Source organism: Pleuronectes platessa, chromosome 17 (genome assembly GCF_947347685.1).
Source record: "Pleuronectes platessa chromosome 17, fPlePla1.1, whole genome shotgun sequence".
In the NCBI taxonomy this organism is placed as follows: domain Eukaryota; kingdom Metazoa; phylum Chordata; class Actinopteri; order Pleuronectiformes; family Pleuronectidae; genus Pleuronectes; species Pleuronectes platessa.
Genome location: NC_070642.1, coordinates 22,316,181 through 22,344,009, shown reverse-complemented (window position 1 = coordinate 22,344,009; position 27,829 = coordinate 22,316,181). Strand labels below are relative to the sequence as shown.

The 27,829-nt window shown below is 44.6% G+C and overlaps 4 protein-coding genes and 1 long non-coding RNA gene across 7 annotated transcripts; 2 read left to right on the top strand and 3 right to left on the bottom strand.

Annotated features, from left to right (window-relative positions):
• The first annotated feature begins 22 nt into the window (after positions 1–22).
• Positions 23–20,576, top strand: LOC128459956 (calumenin). Of its 2 annotated transcripts, XR_008342170.1 has the most exons (8): positions 23–106; positions 632–847; positions 1,276–1,460; positions 1,544–1,710; positions 2,254–2,314; positions 2,591–2,790; positions 2,883–3,039; positions 20,565–20,576. XR_008342170.1 is itself a non-coding variant. In XM_053444927.1 (7 exons), the coding sequence occupies exons 2-7, from the start codon at positions 633–635 to the stop codon at positions 2,985–2,987; spliced, it is 933 nt and encodes a 310-aa protein (XP_053300902.1). In that variant the 5' UTR covers positions 23–106; position 632; the 3' UTR covers positions 2,988–3,181. The 2 variants fall into 2 exon arrangements, 1 of the variants encoding a protein (XP_053300902.1); XM_053444927.1 differs by lacking the exon at positions 20,565–20,576 and having other exon boundaries at positions 2,883–3,181.
• LOC128459955 (hepatocyte nuclear factor 3-beta-like) lies at positions 13,053–16,352 on the bottom strand. Its single transcript, XM_053444926.1, has 2 exons — positions 16,278–16,352; positions 13,053–14,165 (listed from the first exon to the last, which is right to left on the bottom strand). The coding sequence occupies exons 1-2, from the start codon at positions 16,350–16,352 to the stop codon at positions 13,053–13,055; spliced, it is 1,188 nt and encodes a 395-aa protein (XP_053300901.1).
• On the bottom strand, positions 17,592–19,967 carry LOC128459958 (uncharacterized). The gene is made up of 2 exons (XR_008342171.1): positions 19,755–19,967; positions 17,592–17,800 (listed from the first exon to the last, which is right to left on the bottom strand). It is a non-coding gene; the product is annotated as an uncharacterized LOC128459958 (long non-coding RNA).
• Positions 19,726–21,690, top strand: LOC128459957 (protein CEBPZOS). Of its 2 annotated transcripts, none has more exons than XM_053444928.1 (4): positions 19,726–20,023; positions 20,290–20,398; positions 20,783–20,827; positions 21,029–21,690. In XM_053444928.1, the coding sequence occupies exons 2-4, from the start codon at positions 20,290–20,292 to the stop codon at positions 21,109–21,111; spliced, it is 237 nt and encodes a 78-aa protein (XP_053300903.1). In that variant the 5' UTR covers positions 19,726–20,023; the 3' UTR covers positions 21,112–21,690. The 2 variants fall into 2 exon arrangements, with proteins under 2 accessions (XP_053300903.1, XP_053300904.1); XM_053444929.1 differs by lacking the exon at positions 19,726–20,023 and adding an exon at positions 20,030–20,173.
• cebpz (CCAAT enhancer binding protein zeta) lies at positions 20,874–27,387 on the bottom strand. Its single transcript, XM_053444925.1, has 17 exons — positions 27,152–27,387; positions 25,319–26,820; positions 24,989–25,220; positions 24,620–24,776; positions 24,409–24,497; positions 24,266–24,319; positions 24,011–24,113; positions 23,755–23,814; positions 23,595–23,661; positions 23,275–23,381; positions 23,129–23,189; positions 22,813–23,006; positions 22,652–22,675; positions 22,338–22,418; positions 22,181–22,245; positions 21,931–22,012; positions 20,874–21,323 (listed from the first exon to the last, which is right to left on the bottom strand). Exons 1-17 carry the CDS (start codon positions 27,362–27,364, stop codon positions 21,157–21,159), a joined length of 3,258 nt encoding a protein of 1,085 aa, XP_053300900.1. The 5' UTR covers positions 27,365–27,387; the 3' UTR covers positions 20,874–21,156.
• Positions 27,388–27,829: the final 442 nt, after the last annotated feature.

Genomic DNA, 27,829 nt, shown 5'->3' with positions numbered 1-27,829 from the left:
GCTGAAAGGAAACTTCTGCAGGTGAAAGAGAGAGAGAGTGAGAGAGAGAGAGAGAGAGTGAGAAGAGGAAGAAGAGAAAGAAGAAGAGGAGCAGGTGAAACGACAGGTGAGAGCTCAGCTCTTTGTTTTCAGTTCATTCATTTGATTCCTTCAGATTCACTTTGTGTTTTCACTTGTTTATAGTTTGAGTTTAAAATCAACTGATTTATCAAGTGATTTTCAAGCTAATAATAATAATAATTACAAAATTAAATCAAGTAGAAGCACAAATATCTCAATGAAAATATAGATTTCATGTAAATTAAGTCACAACAGTGTGTTGGGAAAATATTCAAAAAGGAAAATAAAAAAATTGTCTTTATAGAAACTGATTTGACGTCGTGTTGATGTTTATATTTATATTGTTTTCAGTAAATTAATTTGATTGTTGTCATCGCTGCTGCTTTTAATAAACATGATGAACTTTATAAGATGTTAATAACTGTTCATGATCTTCCTTGTGTTTGTTCTTCCAGTTTTTAATGACACTGAATTTTGTCTGTTTGTATTTTCTATAAATGTATTTAATTCTCTGTTGTTTCTGTGTTGTCTTCTGGTCCTGGTCCTGGTTCTGGTTCTGGTTCTGTCTCAGGATGACTCGTCCGCTGCTGCTGTGTCTCTTCTTCTGCGTGGCGTTCAGCCGCAGCAAACCGACAGAGAAGAAGAACCGAGTGATGGAGGCGCTGCTCAGCCACGTCCAGCACGAGGACGACAAAGGGTTCGAATACGACCACGAAGCTTTTCTGGGAGAAGACGACGCCCCAGAATTTGACAAGCTCCCCCTAGAGGAGAGCCTGCGTCGACTCGGGTGCGTTAATACACGTAAATAAAGAATGAATTCTTTAGCTTGAAGTCAGATTCACAAAGTTAAAGACAGAAGCAACAGACAGAGAAGACGTCCAGGTGCTGTGGACGTGTCCCAGCAGCTGCTTCAGGTGTGTCTTTCTGGAAATGAGTCGCTTGTTGGGAACGTTCAGGTTTTTGTTTCCTGCTCCGCGAGTTTACGAGAACTCGACTCGTTCAACAAGTTCAACCTGGTTTTTTAAAAAGTTGAAAAGAGGCGGAACTTTATTCAAAACTTTCAACAGGACAGAACCAAAAAAAACATGAAACTAAGAGTTTTTAATCAGCTGTTGAAGAATCAGATTTCCTTTAAATAAAATCAAATGATATCTGTCGTGTGATTTAAAACTTTGAAAGCTTCAGACCTTCATGAGCCACTTCCTGTCTCTGCAGCCTCATCGTGGACAGAATCGACGTCAACAAAGACGAGTTCATCTCAAAGGACGAGCTGCAGCTCTGGATCCAGAGCGTCCAGAGGAACCACACCTTCCACCAGATGGAGAGCCAGTGGGACCACTACGACGCCGACCAGGACGGACTCATCAGCTGGGACGAGTACAAACGCACCAAGTACAGCGGTAAGCCCGTCGAACGCTGGCTATCGAACCCCCGTGTCACATTCATGAGACGCCTCTGACCAGTTTGTGATCACCTCCGACAGACGGCACTGACCTGGGGTCAGAGTTCGACTACAGCCGGGTGATGGAGCGGGAGGATCGACTCTTCAGAGCCGCCGACCGGGACGCAGATCTCAAAGCAGACAAACAGGAGTTCATCGCTTTCCTTCATCCTGAGAACCACCAGCACACGAGAGAGGTCCTGGTTCAGGTGAGTGATGTCACAGGAGGTCACATGATGTCATATGATGTCACATGATGTCACAGGATGTCATATGATGTCACAGGAGGTCATATGATGTCACAGGAGGTCACAGGAGGTCACATGATGTCACAGGATGTCATATGATGTCACAGGAGGTCACAGGAGGTCACATGATGTCACAGGATGTCACATGATGTCACATGATGTCACAGGAGGTCACAGGATGTCACATGATGTCACAGGATGTCATATGATGTCACAGGAGGTCACAGGAGGTCACATGATGTCACAGGATGTCATATGATGTCACAGGAGGTCACAGGAGGTCACAGGAGGTCACATGATGTCACAGGATGTCATATGATGTCACAGGAGGTCACAGGAGGTCACAGGAGGTCACATGATGTCATATGATGTCACAGAAGGTCACAGGATGTCATATGATGTCACAGAAGGTCACAGGATGTCATATGATGTCACAGGAGGTCACAGGATGTCACATGATGTCACAGGAGGTCACATGACGCTTGTTTTGATTTGTGCGAACAGGAAACGATGGGAGAAATCGACAAGAACGGAGACGGCTTCATCGACCTGAAAGAGTTCATGGGTAAAAAGTTTTTAATAAACATTTAAAACGTGAAGCTTTAACGGTCGAGGCAGATTTTATCGTTTAACACGAACAACGACGAACTTCACAACTTGACGACTTGAGAGTTTGACCCTGAACCCTCTGGTTTGGTTTTTGTGAATAAAGTTTGAATTGAATCAGTGGGGGGTGGGGGGGGGGGGGGGGGGGGGGGGGGTCGATGTCCTCATATGTTTAAAGAAGACCCAACAGTGAGAGTAATCTGATTCCCCCTGTAATCTGATTACCTGGCTGCAGATGACCTGAACATCCCAGAAGGTGAGGAGAACCTTCCGGAGGGGGCGGAAACCGAACGTCAGCATTTCTTGGACAAAAAGGACAAAAACAAAGACGGGAAGTTGGACAAGCAGGAGACCAGTGACTGGCTCTTCAGGCCGGACCTGAGCTACTCGGACGCTGAAGCTAAACATCTGGTGACGGAGTCCGACACTGACAAGGTCCAGATGTTCCATAGAAACCTCAGATCTGATCTCAGATCATCTTCACGAGCTCAGTTTGTTTACTCGTTTGTTGTTGTTTTTTTCTTCAGGACGGAAAACTGACCAAGACGGAAATTCTGAACAACCACGAGATGTTTGTGGGAAGTCAGGTGACGAACTACGGAGAAGCTCTGCTGCGACACGACGAGTTCTAGATGCTCATAGAAAACATGATTTATACTTTTGTACGAAACTTTATTTTTACTCCTGTTTTTTCACTGGTTCATGATTCTGAGTTATTTTTTGCTGGTTGAATGTTTATTGATCAGTTTTGTGTTTTTCAGGTTTAATGTCACAATCTGTAAACTGACTAATACAACTTCTCTGCAATAAAAATGAAAGAACATTCTTCAATGTGTATTTTGAGTTTTTACCCTTTAAACCTTCTTCTTTTTATTAAATATAAGAATTAATATATTTTATACAGCCCTATTTAAAACAGACTAAATCTCAAACCCCAGAGTTTTCAAACTGAAACGAGACCAGTTAACACAAGTCACTGGTTTCTTGTGGACGTTTGGCTGCGACCGGAAACGTGTTGAGTTTCAAAATAAAATACATCAGTGTGGACGCAGGCTTCTGAAACTTCTCTTTGTCCCTGACGTCAAAGTTAATTTGTCTTTGTCTCTTTAGCTTTGAGAGCGAACACGAGCAGACGAGTGATGATCGTGAGCGGAAGCAAAACAAGAAGAAGAGACACGTGAGTGAGCGAGACACAGAACTACAAAATAAAACTCAAACCCTTTTTAAAAAATTATTTTTTAAAGTTAAGCTTGTAAAAGTTCAAGTAGTTGAATGTAAATAAGACAAAGTATAGATTGGGGCTGTCTTCTATCCTCTATCATGTTTGTCATTGTTCCATATTTACATGATGAAGGCAGAAAGAGGGACAGGTGGCACGGAATTGAAGGTAAATATTTCAAAATAAAAGCTTAGAGGATGGCAACTGGTAAACCGTCTAAATAAAAGTGCACCCGTCTGTGATAAAGAACCAGGCACTCAAGTTTTCACCTGTAGCTTCAGATTAAGAAACATTGAGCAGTTAATTCAGTTAGTCATAGTGTAAATATTTCAAAATAAAAGCCCTGAACGGTAAGAATGCTGTACATGAACCAATGAAGCTACAAACGTGAAACTAGAACCGACGTGTAGACGAGATGAGATCGTTTCCACAGACGATCACATGACCTGAACCTTCCCTGGTGTAGTAGAGTGTGAGCGGGTGTTGGGCCTCGGTTTGAGCTCGACTGACCGATGCTCTTGTTCTCGATGTTTCTCTCTGGAACAACCGACTCCGGAACGTTTTCCTTTCAGCCGAGCGAGGCGATGACTCAGGAGAACCAGCTTCACTTTGTGAAGCTTCTTCTAACGTCTCTGTTCTGCACGGAGGCAAACAGCTTTACACCAGCTTTAGTCTCCGTGGCAGGAAGTGGTTTTCCAGCTTCTCCATCATTAAGACCGGACTTGGACGTCTGACACAGCAGCTGGTCCTCGTAAAGACGTCTCAGCCGCCATCACAGTGTCAGACTTAGAGGGATTTCTCCTCCAGATTCCAATTCCGACGCCAGACTGAGAGGAAACACGAGGATGTGATCGACTCTCCTTGATTCCTTCTCTTCCTCATTCCCTTTCCTATGTGGCGGCCATTTAAACATGTAGGCAGAGATATAAATGAAAACAGACAACATGACATCAACATTTCTTCTTTATGAAAGATGCAAATCAAACAAGAAAGTAAAATAAAAGGCCCCTGACGCTGAAACACAGACGACAAAGTTGATTTAGTTAATTCTTTAGATTAGTGTTACAGAGCCATGCTTTTATTTTGACATGTATTTGTCCTGGTCAGGCTTGGGCCTTCCTGCAGCTCAAGATAAATGTTACGTTCATTACTTTTTCTTTCCAAATAAAACATAATCAAAAGGTTTTTAAAACTATAAAAGTTCTGTTAATCGTCACAGATTTTAATATAAATCCACAGTGAACAGCCTGAGATGTTGTTAATATTAAAGTGAAACATCAGGAGGTTCATTTCTGCAGCGTCTCAGTAAACCTGTGATTCTGCAGCGTGTCCACTAGATGGCGCCACTGATCCGCTGCCTGATCCCTGTCACGTCTCCATCTGAGATCCTGGGGACATTAAAGAAAGAGACGAAGAAGAGCTGCAGTCACTTCAAACTTTAATAAGCCTGTAAAATATTAAATCAACAGAGAGAACGAGAGAAGAAATAATCATCACAGAAAAGAAAAAACAAAATAAAATAATTTAGAATCTGCACAACTAGAAGCTCCCGTCACCACAGCGATGATCTTTAAATAGACTCACAAAACTGAGGAATTAATATAATATCAAGTGTTGATCCTTTGTTGTCTTACTTGCAATAAGATGTTCACGTAAAAAATCATATATCTCATTTCAAAATGAAACATTTCTATATATATTTCTTTTAATAATCTTACAAATCTGACAAAAGGCAAGTTTAACAACACGTCTTTGTCCCAATATATTTATTCCATCGCCTCAATTATATCTCTGATTCTGCCTGAGGAGCCCCCCCCCACACACACACACACCACCACCTTAACATTAACCACAACCTTCACGTGGAGAAACCTTCAGGGACGTTTTGCATGGAGCAGCTGTTTCTTGTCATTTAAACAAACATCTGGATGGATTTTTCTTTTCCTTCATTGATCCCTTGAAGATTTTCAGGTTTTGAAGGTGAAACCGGAGAAAAAGCTCATTTACAGTGAGACTCAGTGAGACTCAATGAGACGAGATGCAACCACAAGACTCAGATTTATGATTCCATATGTGAGTCAAACTCTTTCTCAGAGATTCTCCTGGATGTAAAAAGGTGGAAACTGAAGCTGAAACAACAATTTCTGATCTTTCAGGAAACACAAATAGATTCTGTCAGTGTTTTCCTGCCATTATTTGATTTCTGGGTGAAGTTAGTAATTGTTAGTCATTCTAAACGTGACGTTTGCTCTTGAATACACAGAGAATCAAACCAACAACCAAACCCCAGTTACAAACCGTGTAAAAAGACCAACATCTGGAGTCTCACTCTGAAAACAGCTTTGAAACACAATTCATCGTCTTCACACAACTCGAAGCAAGTTGTGCGTTTGGGGTTTGGTCAGAAAGCAACGCACACGTTTGCTGCTGAAGCCACGAAGGTAAAGATTTCTTTAATGTTTAATCCCGGCGGACGCAGGTTGATCCTCGGCGCTCACGCTCTTTGTTCAGGACTTTTCATCGCTCACTCAGTGTTTGCGGCCTCGTTAACAAAGAGCCACTAATCTGCTGATAGCATACAGCACAGATGTGTTTATCACTGCTCTGTGTGCTTTGCATTCAATGACCCCGATGTGGATGTTAAGTGGAGGTCGGAAACGCTGGCAGGGGGGGGGGGGGAGATAGTTTAAACGTGGAAGGTCTTTGTATGGAGAGTGGACAGATTGTCCTCTGAGGGACGACTGACAGGAGACGTCGCCCGGAGAACATTAAAATATCATTATGCAACAGTTTAGAGTAAATTCTCTAAATGATTTGAAGAGTTTCTTCATCAACCGTCAATTAAATATTAAAAATGTGTTTTCCACCCGAACGGATTCAAAATAATTCTTAACACAAAATGAGATTTAGTAAGTCAAATAGTTGTTCTGTTACTTTTGAGTAAGAACATTATTTATTGACTTTCCAAAGCACGTTTTTAAATGACCACGTCACATGTTGTCAAACTGCTTCGTGGTTCCGTTAGCCAATCACATCGTGTCGTGTGGAAGCGGCGGCTGTTGAACCCGAGTTTGTCTGGATTTTATTTCCTGTTCACTTTTCCTCAGCATTGATTTAATAACTTGGTTTGACTTGAAATCCTGTTTTGTTTGTCCGGAGCATGAGACTGTGATCGTTGTCGTTGTGAAGGTTTCCACGTTGTGTTACTGATCAGTTCAATCTGGATTTACAACAATGTTCACACGTGGAGGAAACCCGATGTTAGTCCAGCTGTTCCTGTTCACACTGGCAGTTTTCAGGTGTGTTAGTGAGGATGGAGGTCTTTTTGAAAACACCATTTTCAAACAAGAACGTATCCTGAACGTGATCCTGGTGAAACACCGTCACCCTGTAGAAGTGAGAAGTTGCCACAGATTCAGTCGTCGGGTCAAGAGAAGAAGAAAAAAACTAATTTAACACATTTCAGATCAATCGGTCAAATCAACAACAAGACTCACATTGATTTGAGGATCATGTGAGAAGCTGCCGTGTGAGGAGGAAGCTGATTTGTGGTTTGTTGGCGTGTGAAGATGTTATTGTGTCTCATCTCAGTTTGTTCAGTTTCCTGTGTTTCTCTGGGAGAAGAGACAAAAACCAAAATAACCTTCAGACATAATCCTAAAACTCTGAAATGATTCAAAACCATAAATAAAAGAAAGAAAATTAAGTCTGACTCTTTCTGCCGCGCAGTATTTGTGCACCTTGTGTAGCGGGAAATCTTTAATAATCTCCGGTGAAACATTTCGGGGAGCGTTTGGTGATGGGTGGCCCGCCCCCTCGGCTTAAAGCAATTAATTCAGCTTTCTGACATCAAACTGTTGGCTCAGCTCGACAGCTTGGAGCTGAAATGAAAAAATAAAAAAGGCAAGTTCTCCTGGGAACAGAGTAAAGATGGCAGGCTCCTTTCTCCACTGTTTGCTCAGTGGCTCTGAGAGCAATCTTCCCCCCCTCCAGCCTCAATGAAATGCGAGGGCACAAACAATGTGGTGCAGGAGAGAAAGGGCCGGCGGGGAATGAACAGTTTGGAGTATTTGCTCAGTGGAGGAGCCGCCACAAAGGCAGAGCCGCGGCTTTCCCATGAATCAAGGCGCCGTCTCAGCCGCCTTTTTGTTGTGGCGGGTCTGCGTCGCCGGCTATTAGTCAACGCCACATATAACTGGTTCCATGTCATTTAAAGCCTTTTCTCTGTCAAACTGTACCGTCAGGTGACCTGCTGCTGGCTTGTTGTGTTTGGCCGCCCGGCCGAGAGGCAGCCGGCCGAGTTTAGCTCCACACGTGGCGCTGCAGCTCACCTCCAGAGGAATATTCACCCAACGCTCCCACTTCACACTCCGGAGGGTGAAGACCACGTTTTGGTCGATAACTCTGACGTTTAGCTGCAGTCGACGGTTTCCCCGCCAGGTCTCATCCCACCGTAAACCCCCCGGCCCAGAGCTCTCTGGGTGGCCGGGCGGGGGGGCTGAAAGGCACCAGATTGACTCTTAAGCTCTTTTCGCCTTAAGAAAGCGTCATTGTACATGTCCATGAATGGCAAACTGCTCTTTATCTCAGATGGACTTTTCTTTCTGAATTATCAGTGGTTCAAAGACGCCCCCCCGCCGGGAGACCTCAGCTCCGGTGTTTGTTCTCGACACGTCGACATTAGAGCACCAAGCTTTTCTCACTCACACATCAAAGATGAGAAATCCTGCTTTAACGCTGCACTTGGCAAAATTCTAATCGTCTTCTTCATCAGATATTCGTGGACATGTCGTCGGAACATGTGAGAAATGTAAAGCAGGTTTTAAAACTTGTGTTTTAAAGAACTCGTTCAGCTCCTGGATGTTCGGAGGGAAACTCATCATCAGGAACAAACAGGTTATGAAAGTGTGATTTCTATAAACAGGTTCTTCATGAGCAGGATCAGTCACAAGGGGCCTGAAGCTCCTGGTCTGTGTTTCTAGTTTGACGGATCATGTTTGAGCAGCTTTGGTTCCTGCAGGTCAACAGCCCTCGTGGGGAGAAGGAGGTGATGAGACTGGGTTGAGTGGGACACGTTGACTGGAAGGCTTCAGCTTCTCCACTGGGTGGGGGGGGGGGGGGGGGGGGTAACAGGAACCTGTCGGGCTGTAAACAGTGTGGGTCCAGATTTCTGCTTCTGCACCGGAGGCCTCAAACTATGGGCTGTTGACCCTAAAGGCTGATTCATCATAAAGTCCTACTTTGAAATTAATACAGAATAATTATATAATGTCTCAGGCTCAGGTTCCTTTATTTGTACTTGAAGGTAGATTTGGTTTCCAGTCTTAGAAAGAACAAGGAATCTGTTTGACAGATGATAAAACGTGAAATGAATTTGCTCCAGTTTCCATTGATCAGGACTTAAAATACATAATAAATGGGAAATAAACTCAGTGGAACTAAGAAGCAGCTTTAGAATAGATCCCCTCTGTTCATCTGTTTTAAATCACCTCAGGAACATAGAAGAAGAAGAAGAAGCTGAGGTTCATAGTGATTTAGCATTGAGTTTGTTATTCTCTCAGAGGGGGAGGGGGGGGGGCTGTGACTCACCAATCAGACGACTGTATAATCTGATAAATATATAATAATCTACCATCATCACATGACTTCACCCCAAGCTGCAGCAGCCTCGTGTTTCTCCTGCTTCTCCCGACTCGTAAATAAAGCGAGTGAAAGCAGTGTGCTGGTTTCAGCTGGTCTCCAGTGTCCCTCCCTCCACTGGTTGGGCTGTGGAACCAGTCGAGGGCTAAAGCCGAGGGCAAACATGAGGAAGGTGTGGAGGTTTACTCAGAGAGCACGTGGTCCGACAGCAGCAGCAGCAGCTCTGCAGAGCAGCAGAGATCTGAGCAGGAACCAGGAGGCAGCCGGATAAAGACAGAATCACACAGTGTGTGTGTTTTAGAGCAGGTGTGAAAAACGTACACATCATATGTTCACTTCTCCACTCGGCATCAGACAGATTCCAGATCCATGAGTTCCCCTCCAGCTCACGGGCTTCATGCAAAGATATTTTAACACCTCTCAAAGGAAAACCAGTTTATTCTCATGGTGGTTTTAAATCTCGATGGTGGCGTCTCTTTGTGATTGTGTAGTCATTTTGCAGATGTTCGGTGTCTTTTTTTTAATTTTTCTATGAATTCTCTCAGTGATAACAACACGGAGGTGATGTTTTCACTCCTGTCCGTTGCTTTTAGAGAAGAATTCATGGATCTATTGTGATATTTATGATATTTACACCTTTTCATCTTTTAATGCTCCTTGTTTTGTGTCTCGTTTTTATCATTTGGTCGTTTTGTTTGTCTCTGTGCTCATTGTGTGTCCTTTGGTCTCGTTTCTCTTTATGTGTTTGCGTCCTCACGGTTTCTTCAAGGTCATATTTTGTCTTTCAAACACAGAGACGTGGACGGACAGCTCCACAGTGGAGCCCAGCGGCCCGTCCAGTAATCCGTCCACGTGGACGAGTGGAAGCTTTGACCCGCTGGTGACGCCAGATTATAAATCATTGGATTCTAACAGTGACACAGATTCATTTAATTTTCACTCCGGGGCCACTCTGTCTTGCTGATGGAGACACGAACCATTTCCTAACAATTAGCTCAGATCTGCTGATGAGACTCTGCTTCTAATTCGTGGAGGCTCTGAACTGGACTGTGGGAGGAGTTGTGCACACAGAGCTTAAGATAGGACATCCCTCATATGTATGCATGCGTGTGTGTGTGTGGTAAACACTCCTTGTCCAAACACAGCATCGCTGGCTAAGCCCTGACCTCGACCGGCTCTGCATGCAGCCCTCACATTATTCCTCCTCAGAAACAGCTCATTATTATTCATAACGTGCTGATTGGATTCTTAAGCAAACGGAGACGAGTCTGAAGAAGCCGCCGCTCGCACCTCAGCACCGACTCCCACCTTTGTTCCTGAGAATCAACCACCAGCAGATTCCATTCTCCTCCTCAGAGGATGTTTCTCTGTGGGCGTCGTGTTCCCCTTCAAACCTCCGAGCCTCCATGTTTGTTACAGGTCTGTGAAGCACGAGATCTGAACGCTTCAAACAGACATTCCTGGTCCTCAGAGGATGAATCCTGACACGTTTAACATGTTCAAAATCTGTATTCAGACCAAAGCTCTGTATCTTAGACCATCCCAGCAACTTACTACCAACCAGTTTCATTTTAATGTGAAGTGACATTTAGAGGTGATAAAATACTTTTTCATTTTAACCCTGAAACTAACCCTGTGGTTTTAGTACCTAAACTTCACTTCACATAAAAGCATCAGGTGTTGATCTTTGTTTTATTTTGAACAGTTTATAAAACATCTGCATGAGAAGCTGTTAAAGATTGAATCAGAGTTTTGGGACCAATATGGTCGTTGGAGGAAATTTGTGGTTTTTGAGATTTGAGTCCGATGCATTGATTTATCTCATAATTATATGTATATTAGGAAACAGTCAATGTTTCACTTCGTAGAATATAAATACTCAACAAACATATATTCTTGCAGTAAAATGTATTGAATCATCATATACACTGATAATGAAATATCTGGTGAATCTTCAGCGCCTCGTGTTCAGGTCCATCTCCAGCTGTGGTTCTGTGGTTCTGAGGTTCTGAGGAAGCGTCCTCCTCTCCAGCTGCACTCGGCCTCAGAGACACTGAAGTGTTTAATATTCAACGTGAGATGATGTTGGGACACAGTCTATTGATCCTGTGTGTAAAGTTAATCAACAACCTGCGCTGTCTGTGGAGGCCGACACTCTGATGCTCCTCCGGCTGCAGCTTCAGTCCAACATCAGGAGGAGCTGGAGGCGTGTGCACGTGCACCTCCTGCTCACTGGAGTCGAGTGCACGTGCACCTCCTGCTCACTGGAGTCCACTGGTTCTCACAGAATAAAGGTTCAGGTCCGTCTGTAATAACGTCTGTGGCTCAGACCAGCTTCAGACCTTCTCCCATCAGTAAACACTCACTGGTGATTTATTTCAGAAGCTGTGAGAGAACATGTCATGTGACCGCTCATGAAAACGAGCCTCAGCCTCTCTGCAGTGTTTCTACCAGAGTCTCCACTTCCTCCCTCCATCCAGAGATAGAGCCTGAATGTCCCTGAGTGACATCACCTGTCTGCTCAGAGGCGATTGGGGGATGGAGCCGTGGTGTCCCGGGGTCCCGTCAGTACACATGTCTGACCAATCAGGAGTAAGTCTCAGCTGTCAATCACGTCTAAGCCTGTTTTCATATCATTAAAAAACTAATTAAAACCAAACTGATCCGAAAACATGAACACGTGAACAAACAGCGGGGAGATAAGAACCACCTAAAATACAGAAACCATCTTTGAGAAACATTTATTTAACATTATGGCGGTGGGGGTGGGGGGGGGGTCCATGTCCCATGTCCCATCTGCTAGCTTGGAGGAGTCCAGGACCTATAGAGTCATGCAGATGTCAGGTTGTCCATCGTTATATTCAGTCCATGATGTGAACATGCTGCAGCTTGTGAATATAGATAAACAGATCATATGGAATTAGGATGAGCTGCTGTGTCTGTAATTCACAGACTGTGAATGAAGATGGACGACGTGTCTCCACTTCCTCCCGACATCTAGAGATGAAGCCATGAATCCCCGAGATTAAGAAACGCTGCCATCTTGCTCTGATGACGTCCCGTCCACTAACCTGGGGGAGGCCGGGGTTCTGACACCAGCTCGTCATCCATCTTTATTCACAGTGAATCTAACGGGCTTGAGAACTCCTGGTGTTTGAGAGCGTTAAATTAAAACAGGACCTCTCTGCCGCTGGCCTGTGACGTGTCTGTTATCAGCTGGGAAACATCCCTTCTCTCTGCTGCTAATGGGATTTGACAGGAAAACACTGGTGTGACGCTTCTCATCCGTGTCGGAAGGAGATCGTGGAAACGTTCAGTGTGAGAGGTGAAATTCAAAAAGAATAGAAATGAAAAATAAAGCTAATTCCAGATGTTACTTCTACTTTTCCTTTTACTTAGTTTGGTTTAACTTCGCCCTAATCCAAGTGAATGTTTGATTTGAAAGGTTAAACAGCAGCTTCCACAAATGTGACAATATAAAGTACAAATATAGTTTAAGTTTATCTTTACTTATTTAGTGGCTTTTAAATTGTATCTTCAGAATTCGTTTCACTTCGGTCTATTTGCTCATGGCTTATTAGTAAAGTATTTCTTATTGATTTATTCTCATCCTGGTGAACTGGACTTTAAACGTGTTTGTGTTGTTTGGAGTAAAAAACTAATTTATATTAAAAAAAAAGTTTATTTATAGTTGATGTAAACAAATCCAATGAAATAAAAGCAATAAGAGAAAAGTCGTTTCTATATAAAGATTTTTATCTGTTGCACAAATGACAGGAAGGATGTGGAAAACAGTTTGTGTGTCCTCCTCACTTGTGAGTCCGTGAGGTTGTTGGTTTCATGAGTTCATGATGGGTCTGTACACGCTGTGGTAGTAGCTGGGGTCGGTGTGGGGGGGCTCCATGCCCGGCTTGGTGGCCCCCAGCGGGGCCGCGGACACCGGGCAGCCGTACCCGACGTACTGCGGCTCGGACATGAGGTTGTTGATGGAGAACGGGTGGTTGAAGGACGGGTAGGGGGGGTGGTGCTGGGGGTGGTGCTGGTGGTGGTGGTGGGGGTCTGGTTTCAGGTGAGCGGCCTCGTGCATCAGCAGCGCGTGATGGTGATGATGGGAGAACAGCTGCTGCGTGTGCGCGAGAGGGGAGGGCACGCGCACGGGGCTGGAGGGCAGGTGAGCTTTGACCCCGGAGCTCTTCACCTCTGAGGCCGCGGGAGAGGAGGAGCAGGCCGGGGAGAGCTGGGAGTCCGACCCGGGACTGGTGCTGGTGACCGAGCCGCCCTCCGAGCCGGGCCTCCCCGCGGCCCCGGTCCCAGCCCCGGCCCCAGCCCCGGGCCCCCCGGGCCTCCTCCCGGTCTTGAAGCGCTTCTGCCGCCGCAGGTAGCAGCCGTTCTCGAACATGTTGCCGGAGTCCGGGTGCAGGGCCCAGAACGAGCCCTTGCCCGGCCGCTCCGGGGACCGCGGCACCTTGATGAAGCAGTCGTTGAAGGACAGCGAGTGGCGGATGGAGTTCTGCCAGCGCTGCTGGTTCTGCCGGTAGAACGGGAACAGGTCGGTGATCCACTGGTAGATCTCGTTCAGGGTCAGCCGCTTGGAGGCGGCCTGCTGGATGGCCATGGTGATCAGGGAGATGTACGAGTACGGAGGCTTCGCGTGCGTGTAGCTCCTCCGGTAGGGCTTGGGCTCCCGGGCCCGGAGGCTGCAGGCCTGCCCGTAGCCCGGGCTCATCATGCTGCCGTACGGCGGCGGGCTGAGGGAGCCCAGGCCCGGGGCCATCCCGGCTCCAGGGTGCACCGCGGCCCCGGGGCTCTGACACATCCCGCCCGGTACCGACGAGTGGCTCCCCCCCACCGGGTTCGCGTAGGGCGCGTTCATGGGGCCGGGGCCGGTCATGCCAGGCGCGCTCATGTAGCCGCTCATGGAGTTCATGGACAAACCAGAGTTCATGTAACACTGAAACACACAGAAGTATTATTACTATTATTATTCTGTTATTATTAGTATCATTATCATCATCACTGTTATGTTATTAATGCTGGAGGATCATATCACTGATCAGTTACTCGAAGCCTCACATGACTTTATAACAGTTTAAAATGTATATTAATTTACATAAAAAACTAAATCACAACAAACTAAAACAAATAAGCACAAACACCAAATTATCCTTTTTCTCTTAAATAATATCTAGTATGAGAACAATCATTTAACGTCGTTATTAATCTTTTGTGTGATAGAAACGACTCTAACGTCTCTTCAGCTCAGATGCTCGTGTTGATTGAAGCTATTTCTTTTTTTTAAATTTTATATTTTAAAAAAATAACTAAAGTGAAATCTGAGGAATTCTCAGGGTTTTCGGATCCTACAACACTTTTAGCAGCTGGAACTATAAGTATCCTGAAAAATCATTAATCAAAATGGTTCCTGATTAATATTTTCAAGTCGACTGCATTTCACCAAACGTGCATTTGACTATTAATGCACCTTTATTATGAGTCTTTAATCTCTTAATTTATATTTTCATTCAAACAACCACCACAGACATTAAGCCTAGAGATAAATTATCAATTGCACTACATTTTTTTCCTCCATATTTCTTTATTTCTGGCTTTTCACCATGATGCATTAATAAATCTAACTTTTTAAACGTTTTTATAAAATGTTTTCTAAACTTAGATACTTTAGAAAATGAAGGTTCCTAATTTTCCAGATGTATAAGAAGGACCATAAATAAAATACCTCTGCCTTTGCTCCTTTCTCAGGTTAAATGCTGGGCCGGTGTTTATCAATAATAAACCTGAATTATCAGGTAGAATCAACTGTGAAACAGGATTTAAAGAAATAAAGGTTATGACTAAACCCAGCAAGCAAAAATACATTTTCATAGTTGTTTAATCTCAACAAGTTTCATTTAATAGAGCATTTGAATCTTTTTTTTTTAGATTGTTTAATTTTGTTGTCATTATTGATTTAGCAACTCAAAATTACTTAATTTAACGGTCTCAGAAAAACCGATGACATAGATTCAGATCAACTTTTAACAATATCAAGCTTTAGATGGAGTTTCAGATTCTCTCCAGCACCAGGATCAGATTCAGATGAACAAACACTGATGAAGGATTAATTATAAAAAACCCGGAGGTAAAATACTGGATCTAAAAATACTGCAACTAATCTACAAGCCTAAAGAAACAGAGGATTTGACCCCTGGGTCTGTAAAGGTGTGGTCATTGGTCATTGGTCATATCTGGTCACAGTAATATATAAATGTATTATTATTAATAAAGTATTATTACATGTTTAACATTGATCCTTGTGATTAACAAGGACAAACAATAATTGTTAATAACACAAGATTGATGCAGAACATGTGACAGAACTTTAACTCTAAAACATTGTTAGACATCACTTTACATAATGTGGCTTTATGACCTACTTTTAATCTGAAGTTTCTTCTCATTTTAGAAACATTGAGACCGGATTTTATAAACTTTAATTAAATTTTTCTACAGAACAAATCTTAATTTACTTTCTGTGTATATTTTCAATCACCATGATAATTGTTCCCCTGCAGGGAATTACCCCCAGTCGAAACCAGAACAATTATCCAAAGAGATTATCCAATAAAATATAATTTCTAAACTGAAGATTTTATTTTTTCTAAGCAGAGAATATTTAGAACAGAAGTAAAAGATTATATTTTAGTTTTGAACATTAACGTCTGATCAGATGAGAGATGATCGCGTTGGTTCCTAAACGGAACGTAACAGAAAAAAGCTGTTATTCTAATTCAGTGCAGAATTACAAGTAGTTAAAAGTTTAAATATAAAATAATACTAAATACAAAATGACTTTCATATCTTTACTTTTCATTACAAACTTAACTTTAGATTTAATTGGATGTGAATATATCCCGTCAGTGGATCTTGAGTCAAGTTAATCAGATGTTCATATATCTCTTATGTCTCCTCATTGCTCGTGATTAAATCTCTGATCAATAACTGAAGGATCGTTTCAGAACCAGCGGCTCTTCCTCCTCATGAACCCGCAGCACAGTGCACACACCTCGGTCTCTCCGTAGTAGCTGCTGCCGCTCCAGTCCGGGTGATCGTGCGCCTCCATCTTAAAAGCGCTCAGCATCGTGCACGTTCATCCAAACCGCTGCAAAACACGCGTGTTCGAACCCGGGCCTGTGCTCCGCTGTCCCCCGGTACCGGTGCGTCCTCTCCGGTTCTCACCGGGACTCGTGGCTCATCGTGACCGGGACGCACGAGCTCCGCGCGCTGACTGGACTGTGCCACCTGCGCTCGCGCTGCAAACTGCGGAGCCGGCGACCAATCAGATGTCTCCCTCCTCCGACCCCCCACCCCCCTGAATATGATCAACACCTCGGCACGTGACCCCCGGTGACCGTAAATAATGACGTCATACTTGATTTATGTGTTGTACCTCCGTTTACTTAATACGTGGAAAGTAACTTACTGAAGTACTGAGGTAATTGTACTTTATAGTATTTACATCAACACTCAGGAGGAAAGTTAAAGGTCCCGTCTGTGAGATTCAGGTCAAAAGGGTCTGTTGGTCTGTTTCCTCTAAATCTGAATGAAGTCTGGTTTTCTCTACCCTAGAATGAGTCTTTATATTTACATTCTTTATATTTACATTCTTTATATTTAAATACTTAATATCTACATCGAGAGCAGGTCCTCTCAACGGAGGCAGCCATGTTTTTCACAGAAGCTCAGACTGGACAAACTATCGCTTTTGAGTTTTTATGACGACCGAAGTTGCCACAGGTTCTCTCCCTAACCCTAACCCATTTTTTAGAAGGGGGGGGGGGGGTGAGGTGAGCAGTATTCAGCTGCAACACGACACTTCTCCACTAGATGTCCCTTCATTCTACTCATTGGACCTTTAAACTCATAGAAAATAAATGTTTTGGAGTTTAAAGGTTGTTGTTTTTTCCGTTAATGTTTTCTTCATGTTCTGTTCAACAGGAGAAACCAGCAGAGAGATTCCTCCTCTTCCTCTTCGTCCTCTTCCTCTTTGACCTCCTCCTCCTCCTCCTCCTCCTCTCACTATTTGTGGTCCCACAGAGTGTATTTACCTGGTGGTGCCTCTGAAAGGACGACCTGACAGACGGTACACACAGCCGAGGTGAGGGGAAGCAGGCGGAGGACCACCATGCTCTCTGCACACACACCGGCCTGTTCCTCCCTTTGTCGACGCCAAACAACCCAGAAGACTCCTCACTGCAGGTCACAGGCGGAATTCTTCACTGACGCCTCAGACACAGTAATAAAAGGTTTAACAGCAGCTTCTTCAAATGGTTATTAATTCAAAAAGGAACAGTAACTACAGCTGTGGTTGTTACAGGTCTGTGTTATTACAAACTATGTATAAGTGATTGTTTACATCATGTTTTCATACAGAAGCTGAACCTCAGACGACACATCTTCCTCCCACTGGTATCAAGCCAAAATATGTTGAATTCTAGCGCCTCCATCTTGTGCTGATGACGTCATTTAGAGTCAGAGTCTGTGCAGAGGTGATGGTGGAGTGGAGGCGTGGTATCCAGGTCCTGATACCTGTATTCAACCAATCACGAGTCAGTCTCAGCTGTCAATCATAACGTCTCAGCCTGTTTTTATATCATCGAATAACTAATCAAAACCAAAGTGATCAGAAACACTTGAATGAACATCAGAGCCGTTATGTCGTCCATCTTTATTTAGAGTGTGCTCTAGTCAGTGATCATCCAACTGCTCCCCCCCCCCCACAACTTGTTTGATTTATCATTAACATAAAAAGCAAAGCAACATATGAATTAAAAAGATCCAAGTTTAATTTGATCAAGTATCATGTTGTTTTTTCTCCTCTGCAGCTGATTCTCCTGCAGCAAACATCATCTCAGACAAACAGATATCATCTCTCATCGTTTCTACTGGAGCAGATGAGAGTCCAGAAGAGACAGAGTCCAGAGAAGACAGAGTCCAGAGAAGACAGAGTCCAGAAGAGACCGAGTCCAGAGGAGAAAGAGACCAGAGGAGACAGAGTCCAGAGGAGACAGAGTCCAGAAGAGACTGAGTCCAGAAGAGACAGAGTCCAGAGAAGACAGAGTCCAGAGGAGACAGAGTCCACAAGAGACAGAGTCCAGAAGAGACAGAGTCCAGAGGAGACAGAGTCCAGAGGAGACAGAGTCCAGAAGAGACAGAGTCCAGAAGAGACAGAGTCCAGAGGAGACAGAGTCCAGAAGAGACTGAGTCCAGAAGAGACAGAGTCCAGAGGAGACAGAGTCCAGAAGAGACTGAGTCCAGAAGAGACAGAGTCCAGAAGAGACAGAGTCCAGAAGAGACTGAGTCCAGAAGAGACAGAGTCCAGAGAAGACAGAGTCCAGAGTAGACAGAGTCCAGAGGAGACAGAGTCCAGAGGAGACAGAGTCCACAAGAGACAGAGTCCAGAAGAGACAGAGTCCAGAGGAGACAGAGTCCAGAGGAGACAGAGTCCAGAAGAGACAGAGTCCAGAAGAGACAGAGTCCAGAGGAGACAGAGTCCAGAGGAGACAGAGTCCAGAAGAGACAGAGTCCAGAGGAGACAGAGTCCACAAGAGACAGAGTCCAGAAGAGACCGAGTCCAGAGGAGACAGAGTCCAGAGGAGACAGAGTCCACAAGAGACAGAGTCCAGAGGAGACAGAGTCCACAAGAGACAGAGTCCAGAAGAGACCGAGTCCAGAAGAGACTGAGTCCAGAGGAGAAAGAGACCAGAGGAGACAGAGTCCACAAGAGACAGAGTCCAGATGCACTGAGAGGAACCTGCAGGTAGGAGGCAGGTCCCTGCTCCATTAAACTACAGATCTATGTTTCATCAGCAGATTCTCCTCTTAAATTTGTTTAACATTCATTAATAGATGAATATTTGATGAGTCTCTTTGTAAATAATAGTTTAAAGATTTTAAAGCATTGTTCTTCTCGTGATGCTCATCACTGGGTTTCACCTGAAGTCTCCTCTCACCTGAGTTGTTTTGTTGCACTGACACCTACTGGTGGACTCCTGCCACTACAGCCCCAAATATCTCAAATATAAATGTGTATTTTTTATATTCTTGACACAAAATAAGAAATAGATTTAACATGAGTATCAACCAGAGACTGTTTATATTGGTATCAACATGTGATGAGACGTCAGATTTCTGTCAACAAACACAAAATGATGCCTGATCAAATATCTGCAAAGTGAATCAGGAGATGAGAAGTTAAACATTTAACTTTAAAGAAGAAAAGTGCAACGACTCGTCCTGTAACAAAATCCTATAGTAAAAACCCCATTTATTGTTGTATGATTTATTACCTGACTATATTCATATTGTTGTCTTCAGCTATTTAGTAAAGTTACCACCCTGGAAATGAATTTATTTATTATTTTGAATGATCAATATGTATAATTCTGCTTATCACATTTAACATATTAATATAATCACCGTTATCATTGTTTTACTATGTCAATTTGTTTGCCGACGACTTGTACCAAACAGGCTTCCGTACCTCAGAGGTTTGTTGTTAGCTCATTAGCCGTTAGCATAGGTCGTTAGCTTCTTTTGGCCATGAGATTGTGTTAGCCGTTAGCTTCTGTTAGCCTCGCCTCGTAAATATCGTGTGTGTAGGCCGGTAGTTTATCTTAGCAATTAGATTCAGTTAGCATCTTTGAGCTGCGAGCTTCATTTAGCATATAGCTGCTAGTAGCTTCTGTTAGCACAACACGAGGATAGAAGAGCACCGGGAGCACGTGACTCTGTATCAACACCGAGCTGGAGGTGAGTTCAGACACAAACTGATCAGTTCATGTTCAATTCATAAACTGTTTATATATCATCTTCATAAAAACATCAGATCCTCTCGGGTTCAGCTTCGCTTCAACGTCAAAGAGGTTTTCAAGGTTAAATCAGTGAATCAAGGCTCCACAGGTTCGATCCTCATTCACGTGTCAGATGAATCCAAAGGGTTCCTGACAGACATGTGACAGTATATAGAAATATATATTATATAATAGTTGTCATGCTTTGTTCACGTGTGGGTTCAGATGTCTCCCAGGCCGCTGATGAAGAGGCTGATGAAGGCCGTGGTCGCTGTGGAGCTGCTGGGACTCTGTGGGGCTTATGGTCTGTTTCACAAGATGAACGACAGCAGAGGTTTTTATCACTTTGTTTATTCAACTAGAAACTTTATCCATGTTTCAATGATACATCTCAGAAATAACTTTATTAATAACTTCTGGTGATTCTTAGTTCAGAAACCAAAATGTTCTGTTTCTCGTTCTTTGTGGTTCAACTTTTAGATTCTAATAAACTTTGACACTTGTTTTTCACTCCACCAGAACAATGCCCCCCCCCCCCCCCCCCATAACTGCACAAAGTCTTAAATGATTCATTAAAATCAGTGATATGAATGAAATTTCCAAACTGCATGAACCATTCCTACTCATAAAATCACTTTAATATCTGTTTGGTTTTTTACACACTTTCTCCATATAATGAGAATGTTCTGTGATGTCATTTCCTGTTTGTTTTCCACAGACTTCAGGAACACGGTGAACAGACGGTTTCCCTCGGTTCTGGAAGGTGAGAGCAGATGAACCCCTGACACGAGACAGATTCACTCTGAACGTTAAAAGTTAAAATAGGAGAAAATCTCTGAGATTTTTATTAAAGTGTAAATGTCACAGAAATACACACAGATTAGAAAGTACTGTCCCATGAACCAGAGAAGAAGAACATGGCTGCTCTCCACATGGTGAAGCTGATGCTCCTGTTTCCTCTCAGTTTACTACCAGTCCAACGAGTGGGCGGGGGTGAACGGGATCCGAGAGAGAGACCAGGAGGCCTGGTCGGCCAAACAGGACTGAACCCCCCCCCCCGCCCCCCCCTCTCTATGAAGTCCTCCTCTCCGGTCACTTCTTCCTCTTCCTGTTCCCGAACGTCTTTCCTCCGGTCCTGGCCCGGCCGGCCGTCGTGGTCCGGTTCTTGTTGAACACGGTCTTCTTCTTGCGGAGCGTCTGGGCGTCTCGCCCGTGGATCCAGTCGTCACGCTGAGACTCCCACTTCAGCTGCTTCACACCTGCAGGGACCGGGTGTGAGAGGAGATGTCAACACAACCTCATCACAAACTGAACAACTCGACCCACAACAAGCTGCTAACGTCCATTTAATAAAGATAATAACTGTTTGAATTCAAGTGTAAATGTGCATTTACAGTCTCGGCACACTTTAAGTCCACATTTATAATTATTCAAATTGATGTTGCAGGATTTTACTGATTAATATAATCTAAAGAAAGTTGATTAAAGCATCAATGTTGGACATTAAGTAAAATATGAATATGTTGTTTTGATGTAAGCTGCACATCTTGAGTTTGACAGGATGTGGTTGATTTTCTCTGTGGAGAAGTTATTAAAATCAGCTGGTGTCCAGCAAACTGAAGACAATCCTGACTTCTGTCTGTTTTCATCATAACAAAACTTTGAATTCAGCTGCAACAACAACACTAGTTTGAATCTTCTCTGCATCGTGTTCGTCCACAAACAGGATTTAACTGTTGTTCAAATGACGATTCATATTTTCTCTCAACCTTCTCTTATAGTAATTATTCTGTATTTAAACAGACAGGTTTGTCTCAGTGTCTGTCTCAGTGTTTGTCTCAGTGCCCTGAGGAGACGTCCTCTCACCTGCTTTGTCCTTGTTGGCCATGGCGTTCAGCCCGATGTTGTCGAACTTGGAGCCGGCGTTCTCGTCCAGCAGCGAGCCAAACTGAGAAACAGCAAACATTCAAAATCAAGGTTCTCATCCTACAAATGGTTTCATCTCTAAAACAAACTTTCCCTGAAGAAGATTAAAAACTGAGTTATGAGTCCAAGAGGTTTGACAAGATTCAGATCAATAGATTTGTTGATTTATCATCAGACTTCATCATCTCACCTCTTCAGCAGAAGCAAACATGGCCGTGTCTTTCTTTCCTTTCCTCTTCTTCCCCGGTTTAGAGCCTGAGACCAGAAACCACAATTCATTCCATTTAAAAAACAATTTGATGTGAGAATATATAATATATTAAATGTTAAATAAACTCAGCACAGACCTAAAGATCCGGAGAAGTTGAGCGCCTCGGAGGATTTCCTCTTCTTCTTGGTGGGAGGAGCCTCCATCTCGTCCTGTGAATCTGTTCAGAAAATAACATTTTAATATTTTATTATTCACGGCAGGAAAAAGATGCTCAATTTATTATCTACTAAAAGATTTACATGATACACTTGACTGCTTACATACATATTTTCTAATAGACCTTTTCAGCAGCTACAGTGAATTAATTTTGGTGTTTAATTAAGATATTAAACCAGTGTGTTACTTTCAGGTGAACACAAGTTAGAGTCTGAAAAGGAAAGTTGTTCTCACCTTCCTCATCCTCCAACTCTGGAACTGAAACAGAGCAAAGAAATAAAGATTTGATTTAGTCTCCAGATCGGAACCAATAAACAGCAAATACACATGAAGACTATTATTAATATAAAGCTTTCAGGTGTTAAACAACATTCAGTTATGATCACGTTCGCTACCTTCATCATCATCATCATCGTCGTCGTCTCCACCTGCGTCCATGAACGTCCCCCCTTCGTCCTCCAGCTCGTCTCCGAAGTCTTCCTCGTCCATGCTGCCCAGAGACATCTCCTCGTCGTCCAGGTCGTCCATGTCCGAGTCGTCCGAGTCAGAAGCCTCCGCGCCCTTCTTCCCTTTCTTACTCTTCACGTTACTGAGAGATGTCGAGTGGGAGACGTGTGAATGAAACTAATTCTGTTTCATCCATATTCAAAACAACAGAACACGAGCAGATGATTAGTAAATAATAATAAAAACCTGATGATTGAAACTCACCCTGCAAAGTCCAGATCATCGACTCCCAGGTCAGTGAAGTACGAGTCTCCCTCACAGGAATCTGTTCACAAGTCACATCGAGTCAGAGAGGCTCAAAGTCTGTTGGAGCAGAAGCTGAAAATAAAAAGATCTTCTCTGAAACTCACCGAGGATTTTCTCAAACTCCTCGTCGTCCACGTCGTCCACGCTCTCGTTGTCTCCGTCCCGACGAGGACGACGCAGCTGCTTCTCCTGCTGACGCTTCTTAAAGAAGCTGCAGAGACGATGGAAACATCACAAACTGAATCAGATTGATTTATTAAATCTCTGTTTGTCCTGAGCTGCTTCACTAGAAGCTCCTTCCTGTGTTCTGATCCATGAGGCAGAAGATTGGACTGATTCTTTCTTAATTACATTTTTCTTTTAAACCTATGAGTTGGAATCTATTTCATAACCAGTCGATGAAAGACGAATGTTTCTGACTCACCGGTGGAAGAAGATTTCATCCACAGGAACCTGACTTTCCTCTTTGCACAGGAACTCCTCACAGTTCACTGAGGACACACAGAAAATCATCTCTTACTGGAAGTTCTTCAGAAGCAGAGGAGAAGAGGACTTGAGGAGAAGAGGATCTGAGGGGAACTCACCTGGGAGAGAGTTGAGAGGAAGTCTCTGTTTGGGCATCATCGCTGCAGCATCCGTGTTTTCTGAGGAAGTAAAACATGAAAACAGAAATTATCATTTTTCTTTCCCAGAACTTTTTATTTATTTGATGATGAATCACTGAGTTTCCCTCTGATTTCATTTGTGTGACTCTTCCCTGAATCTGAGGTTTTCACCACTGATGCATTGAACAACTATCTATCATATTTAATAATCAATAACAACTAGAGAACTCCTTACGTTTCCCCCTCAGCTGTTTTGGGTTTCTGAAGACGAATCGGTCCAGGAAGCGGATCAGGGTGAAGTCCTGCAGAGGGTCCCCGGAGTACAGGACGTATCCTCCCTGTGGACAGGAAACACTTCTGGTTAAGATATATAAACACAAAACCCTTCAGAATAAAGTATCTGACTCCTTCTGAGACTAAATGTGAAAGATACAAACTCTACAGATAGAGAACTGATGCTCTAGTAATAAATAAAAAAGTTAAATTTTACCTCCAGGATTGTTTTTGCAAACAGTGACACAGACGGATGGAAGTGCACAGTGAGCTGCAGACACACAAACACAGGAAATAAGTATATACAAATGTGGTTACACACAGCGTGACGTTGTGTGTGTTGTGATTTGTGCGTCTCACCCTCTGCAGCTCCCATAGAGTTGTGTGGTCGGCGCCGCAGTACAACGGGTTCCTGTGCAGCGGGTCGTAGATCTGCTGCTTCTTCCCTCCTTGAATCAGACAGGGAGGAAAGATAAATGTATAATTATTATTTGAAATGTGGACATCAGGTCACGTGACATATCTGAATAATTCATAAAAACACAGATATCAGTTCTCTCAGATCACAGACCTTCCAGGTTCTGATGATGAACCCACGATGCCGTTGGTTTGGGCTCCACCTTCTCTGCACTCGCTCCTTCCTCCAGCTTGTCAGCGTCCACAAAGCGCTCCTCCTCTTCATCATCGTCTTCCTCCGCTTGGTCTTTGAACTCCTCCTCCTCACAGTCCTGAGTGACCAGAGCAGGAAGTCGGGTTAAAAACAAACTTCAGGAGGAGGAAACTGTTAAATAAGTTTTTTAATCAATATTTTAAACTGTCGTAGTTTTTATTGTCTATGGAGCTCATTTCTGCAAAGAAGATAAAACATATAAATGATAAATACTTTGCCTTATTTATGACAAATTATTCCTAGGATCCATATTCTGATCCAGTTTCTCACCCCGTCCTCCTGCAGCAGGATCTTCAGCCCCGGTTTGGCCTTCATCACCTCGGACACCAGGAACAGCGCCCCGCAGGCGAAGCTGGCGTTCTGCTCGGCGCTGACCTGCAGCAGCCGCTTCACGAAGGCCTTGACCCTCCGCAGCACGATGTCGGCCTTCAGAGACTTGTACAGCAGGTTGAGGAACATGCTCTGCCTGGAGGACGAGGACAGCCCCGAGTCCAACAGCTTCCTGCAGAGAAGAAGAGATGAAGTCAGAGATTGAAACAGAGTCCGACCGATTTATATCTATTTAATATTTAACAATCCTCTGGTTTTAAGGATGTTTACCTGTAGAGGGCGACGTAGAAGCGGTCGGAGACGGTCTGCTGTGAGTCCATCACCTGGAACAGAAGCATGAGCGCCTGCACGGCCGTGTTGAACTTCACCAGATGAACCACCTTGAACAGCGTGTCCAGCTGCTCCTTCACCTTCTCGTCCCCGGCGCTGGCGTAGGGATACGCCCGGTTCACGCCCGACAGCAGGGCGCTCAGCATCTTGGACTCGATGTCCTTCTTCTTGATGCAGGCGCGGAAGAAGGAGAAGTAGATGGTGATGAGCTTGGTGGCGAGCTCGGACTCCTCGTGGCTCAGCATCACCTGGCTGAGGAAGCACACGGCGTAGTACTGCGCCTTCGGGCTGATGTTGGGCCGGAACATGAGCCGCTCCACCTCGCAGGACACCACCACCTTCATGTTGGGGTGTTTGTGCAGCAGCGTCTCCAGGAGGTAGGAGGCCTTGGCCGCCGTCTTGTACTCGGGGTCTCCCAGCTTGTTGACCACCTGGATGAGCAGAGCCTTCTCCTGCTCGGGGCGCGTGCACAGCAGCTCGTGGGCCGTGGCCAGCGCCTTCGTCTTGGTCGCTGCCACCGTGTCGTGAGCCACCGTGTCCAGAGCCACCACGAACTCGGCGTAGTGGTGCTTCAGCTGGTGCTCGAAGTACCAGAGGATGAGGCGGCGGTCCCGGGCGTCCCTGTTGCCGCTGGCCTTCTCCTCCAGCTGGTCGAACGGGTGCTGGGCGAAGGTGCGCAGCTTCCTGTGCTCCGGCAGCAGGTCGGACAGCAGCAGCTCCCTCAGCGTGTCCAGAGCCATCAGGCCCATCCGCCGGCTGCCCTTCTTCTTCACCATGGACACCAGGCCCTCCACGTGCTCCAGCGTGTGCACCGCGGCGTCCTGGATCAGAACCGTCATGGCCGCCATCCTGTCTGCCAGCACGCCGGTGGACACCACGGTCTTCATCCAGGTGGAGTTGGCTCCTTTCTGCAGGTTCTTCTTGCTCTTGTAGAGCGCCACGTCGGCCTCGAACAGCTGCTGGGCGAGCGCCTTGTACTGGGAGACCAGCTGTGGATCCTGCGTGGCGGTGGAACCCTCGCCGCTGTAGTCCAGGTCGAACCACTTCCCTCCAGGTTTGATCAGCAGAATCGGCCTCTGCTGGAACTCAAACACGTTCACGTTGGGCTTGGCCTTCTTGGCGGCCGTGGTTTTCGTCTTCTTGGTCGTTGGTGTGATTCCCGCCGGCTGCCCAGCGGTCACTTTCTGAGGAGCGCCGGACGCTGGTTCTCCTCTGGACACCGGCTTGGCTTTGGACTGAGCAGGTTCCTTCTGACCCGACTCTCCCTCGTCTTCAGCCTCAGGCTCGTCTGCGATGAAGCTCTGCCCGGAGAACGCCTTGATGCCCAGCTTGGTGATGAACTTCTGCAGCTCGCCCTCCTCCAGGTCGTCGATGGCTCCTTTCTTTCCTCCGTCCACGAGGTCCTCGCAGTCGTCCAGGCCGGCGAGGAAGACGTAGTCCGCCTGGTGCAGAGGAGAGAGGAAGAAAGATGGTGACACGTTCACCAGCAGCTCAGTCAATTAAAGCTTTATTGTCATTATTATGGATTACAGAACAACTGAACTGGAAAGACTTCTACATTTAGATCAGCTGTTTGTACTTTATGAATATTGTAAATGTGACTTTATGTAACTAGACGGCTCAGGCTGTCAGTGGGTGAATGTGAGTTAATGAAAGTTAATGTGTCTAAATAAGAGTTATTATGTTTTAATAAGAGTTTCATGTATTTTAATGATCATAAACACGCAGGTTAAGTTGGTTTAATTCTCTACGAGCTTCTGAACGGTTTGTCACCTGAGTTCCTCCGAGCTTGAGAACCTCCTCCAGGTTGAACTCCTCGTCTTCTCCTCCTTTGTCTTTCTTCCCTCTCTCTTCACCTCCGTCAGCTGCCCCATCCTCCTCTTCTCCTTCTCCTCCTTCTCCTCCTTCTCCGCCACCAGCCTCCTCATCCTCGTCTCCGTCACGTTTGAAACTCTCTCTCTTCCTGCGCTGTTTGCTTCTCGCCATGTTGCTGCTGCAGCGTGAGGACAGTGACCCGGAAGAGGAAGAGGGTGGAGAAGGTGACGTCACCGGGGCATTTCCGCAAATCGTTCCCTCGTGACATTAAAATGTGTTATGAAAAGAAAAGTTGCGCAAAACTTTAAACGTTATTTTGGTTATTATATTTTACGTTAAAACTGAAAACTCGAAAAAAGATACAGGAAAGAGTTCAGTGCACGTGGTTTCTCTGAGCTACGTCACCAGAGGTCATCCAATCGGAGCGTTTGTTGTCATCTGACCTGAGAAAGATTGTTTTCAAAATAAAGCAAAAGCTTCTTTAACACGTGTTGTAATGAGATTAGATGAAATAAGACTTTTACTCTCGTTACAACTTAAACCATCAAACTTACATTATATTATACATGTAATGTTACATATGTTAATGTTGTATTTTATCTTTTAAATATGTTCAAATACATTCCCCTCAGCTGT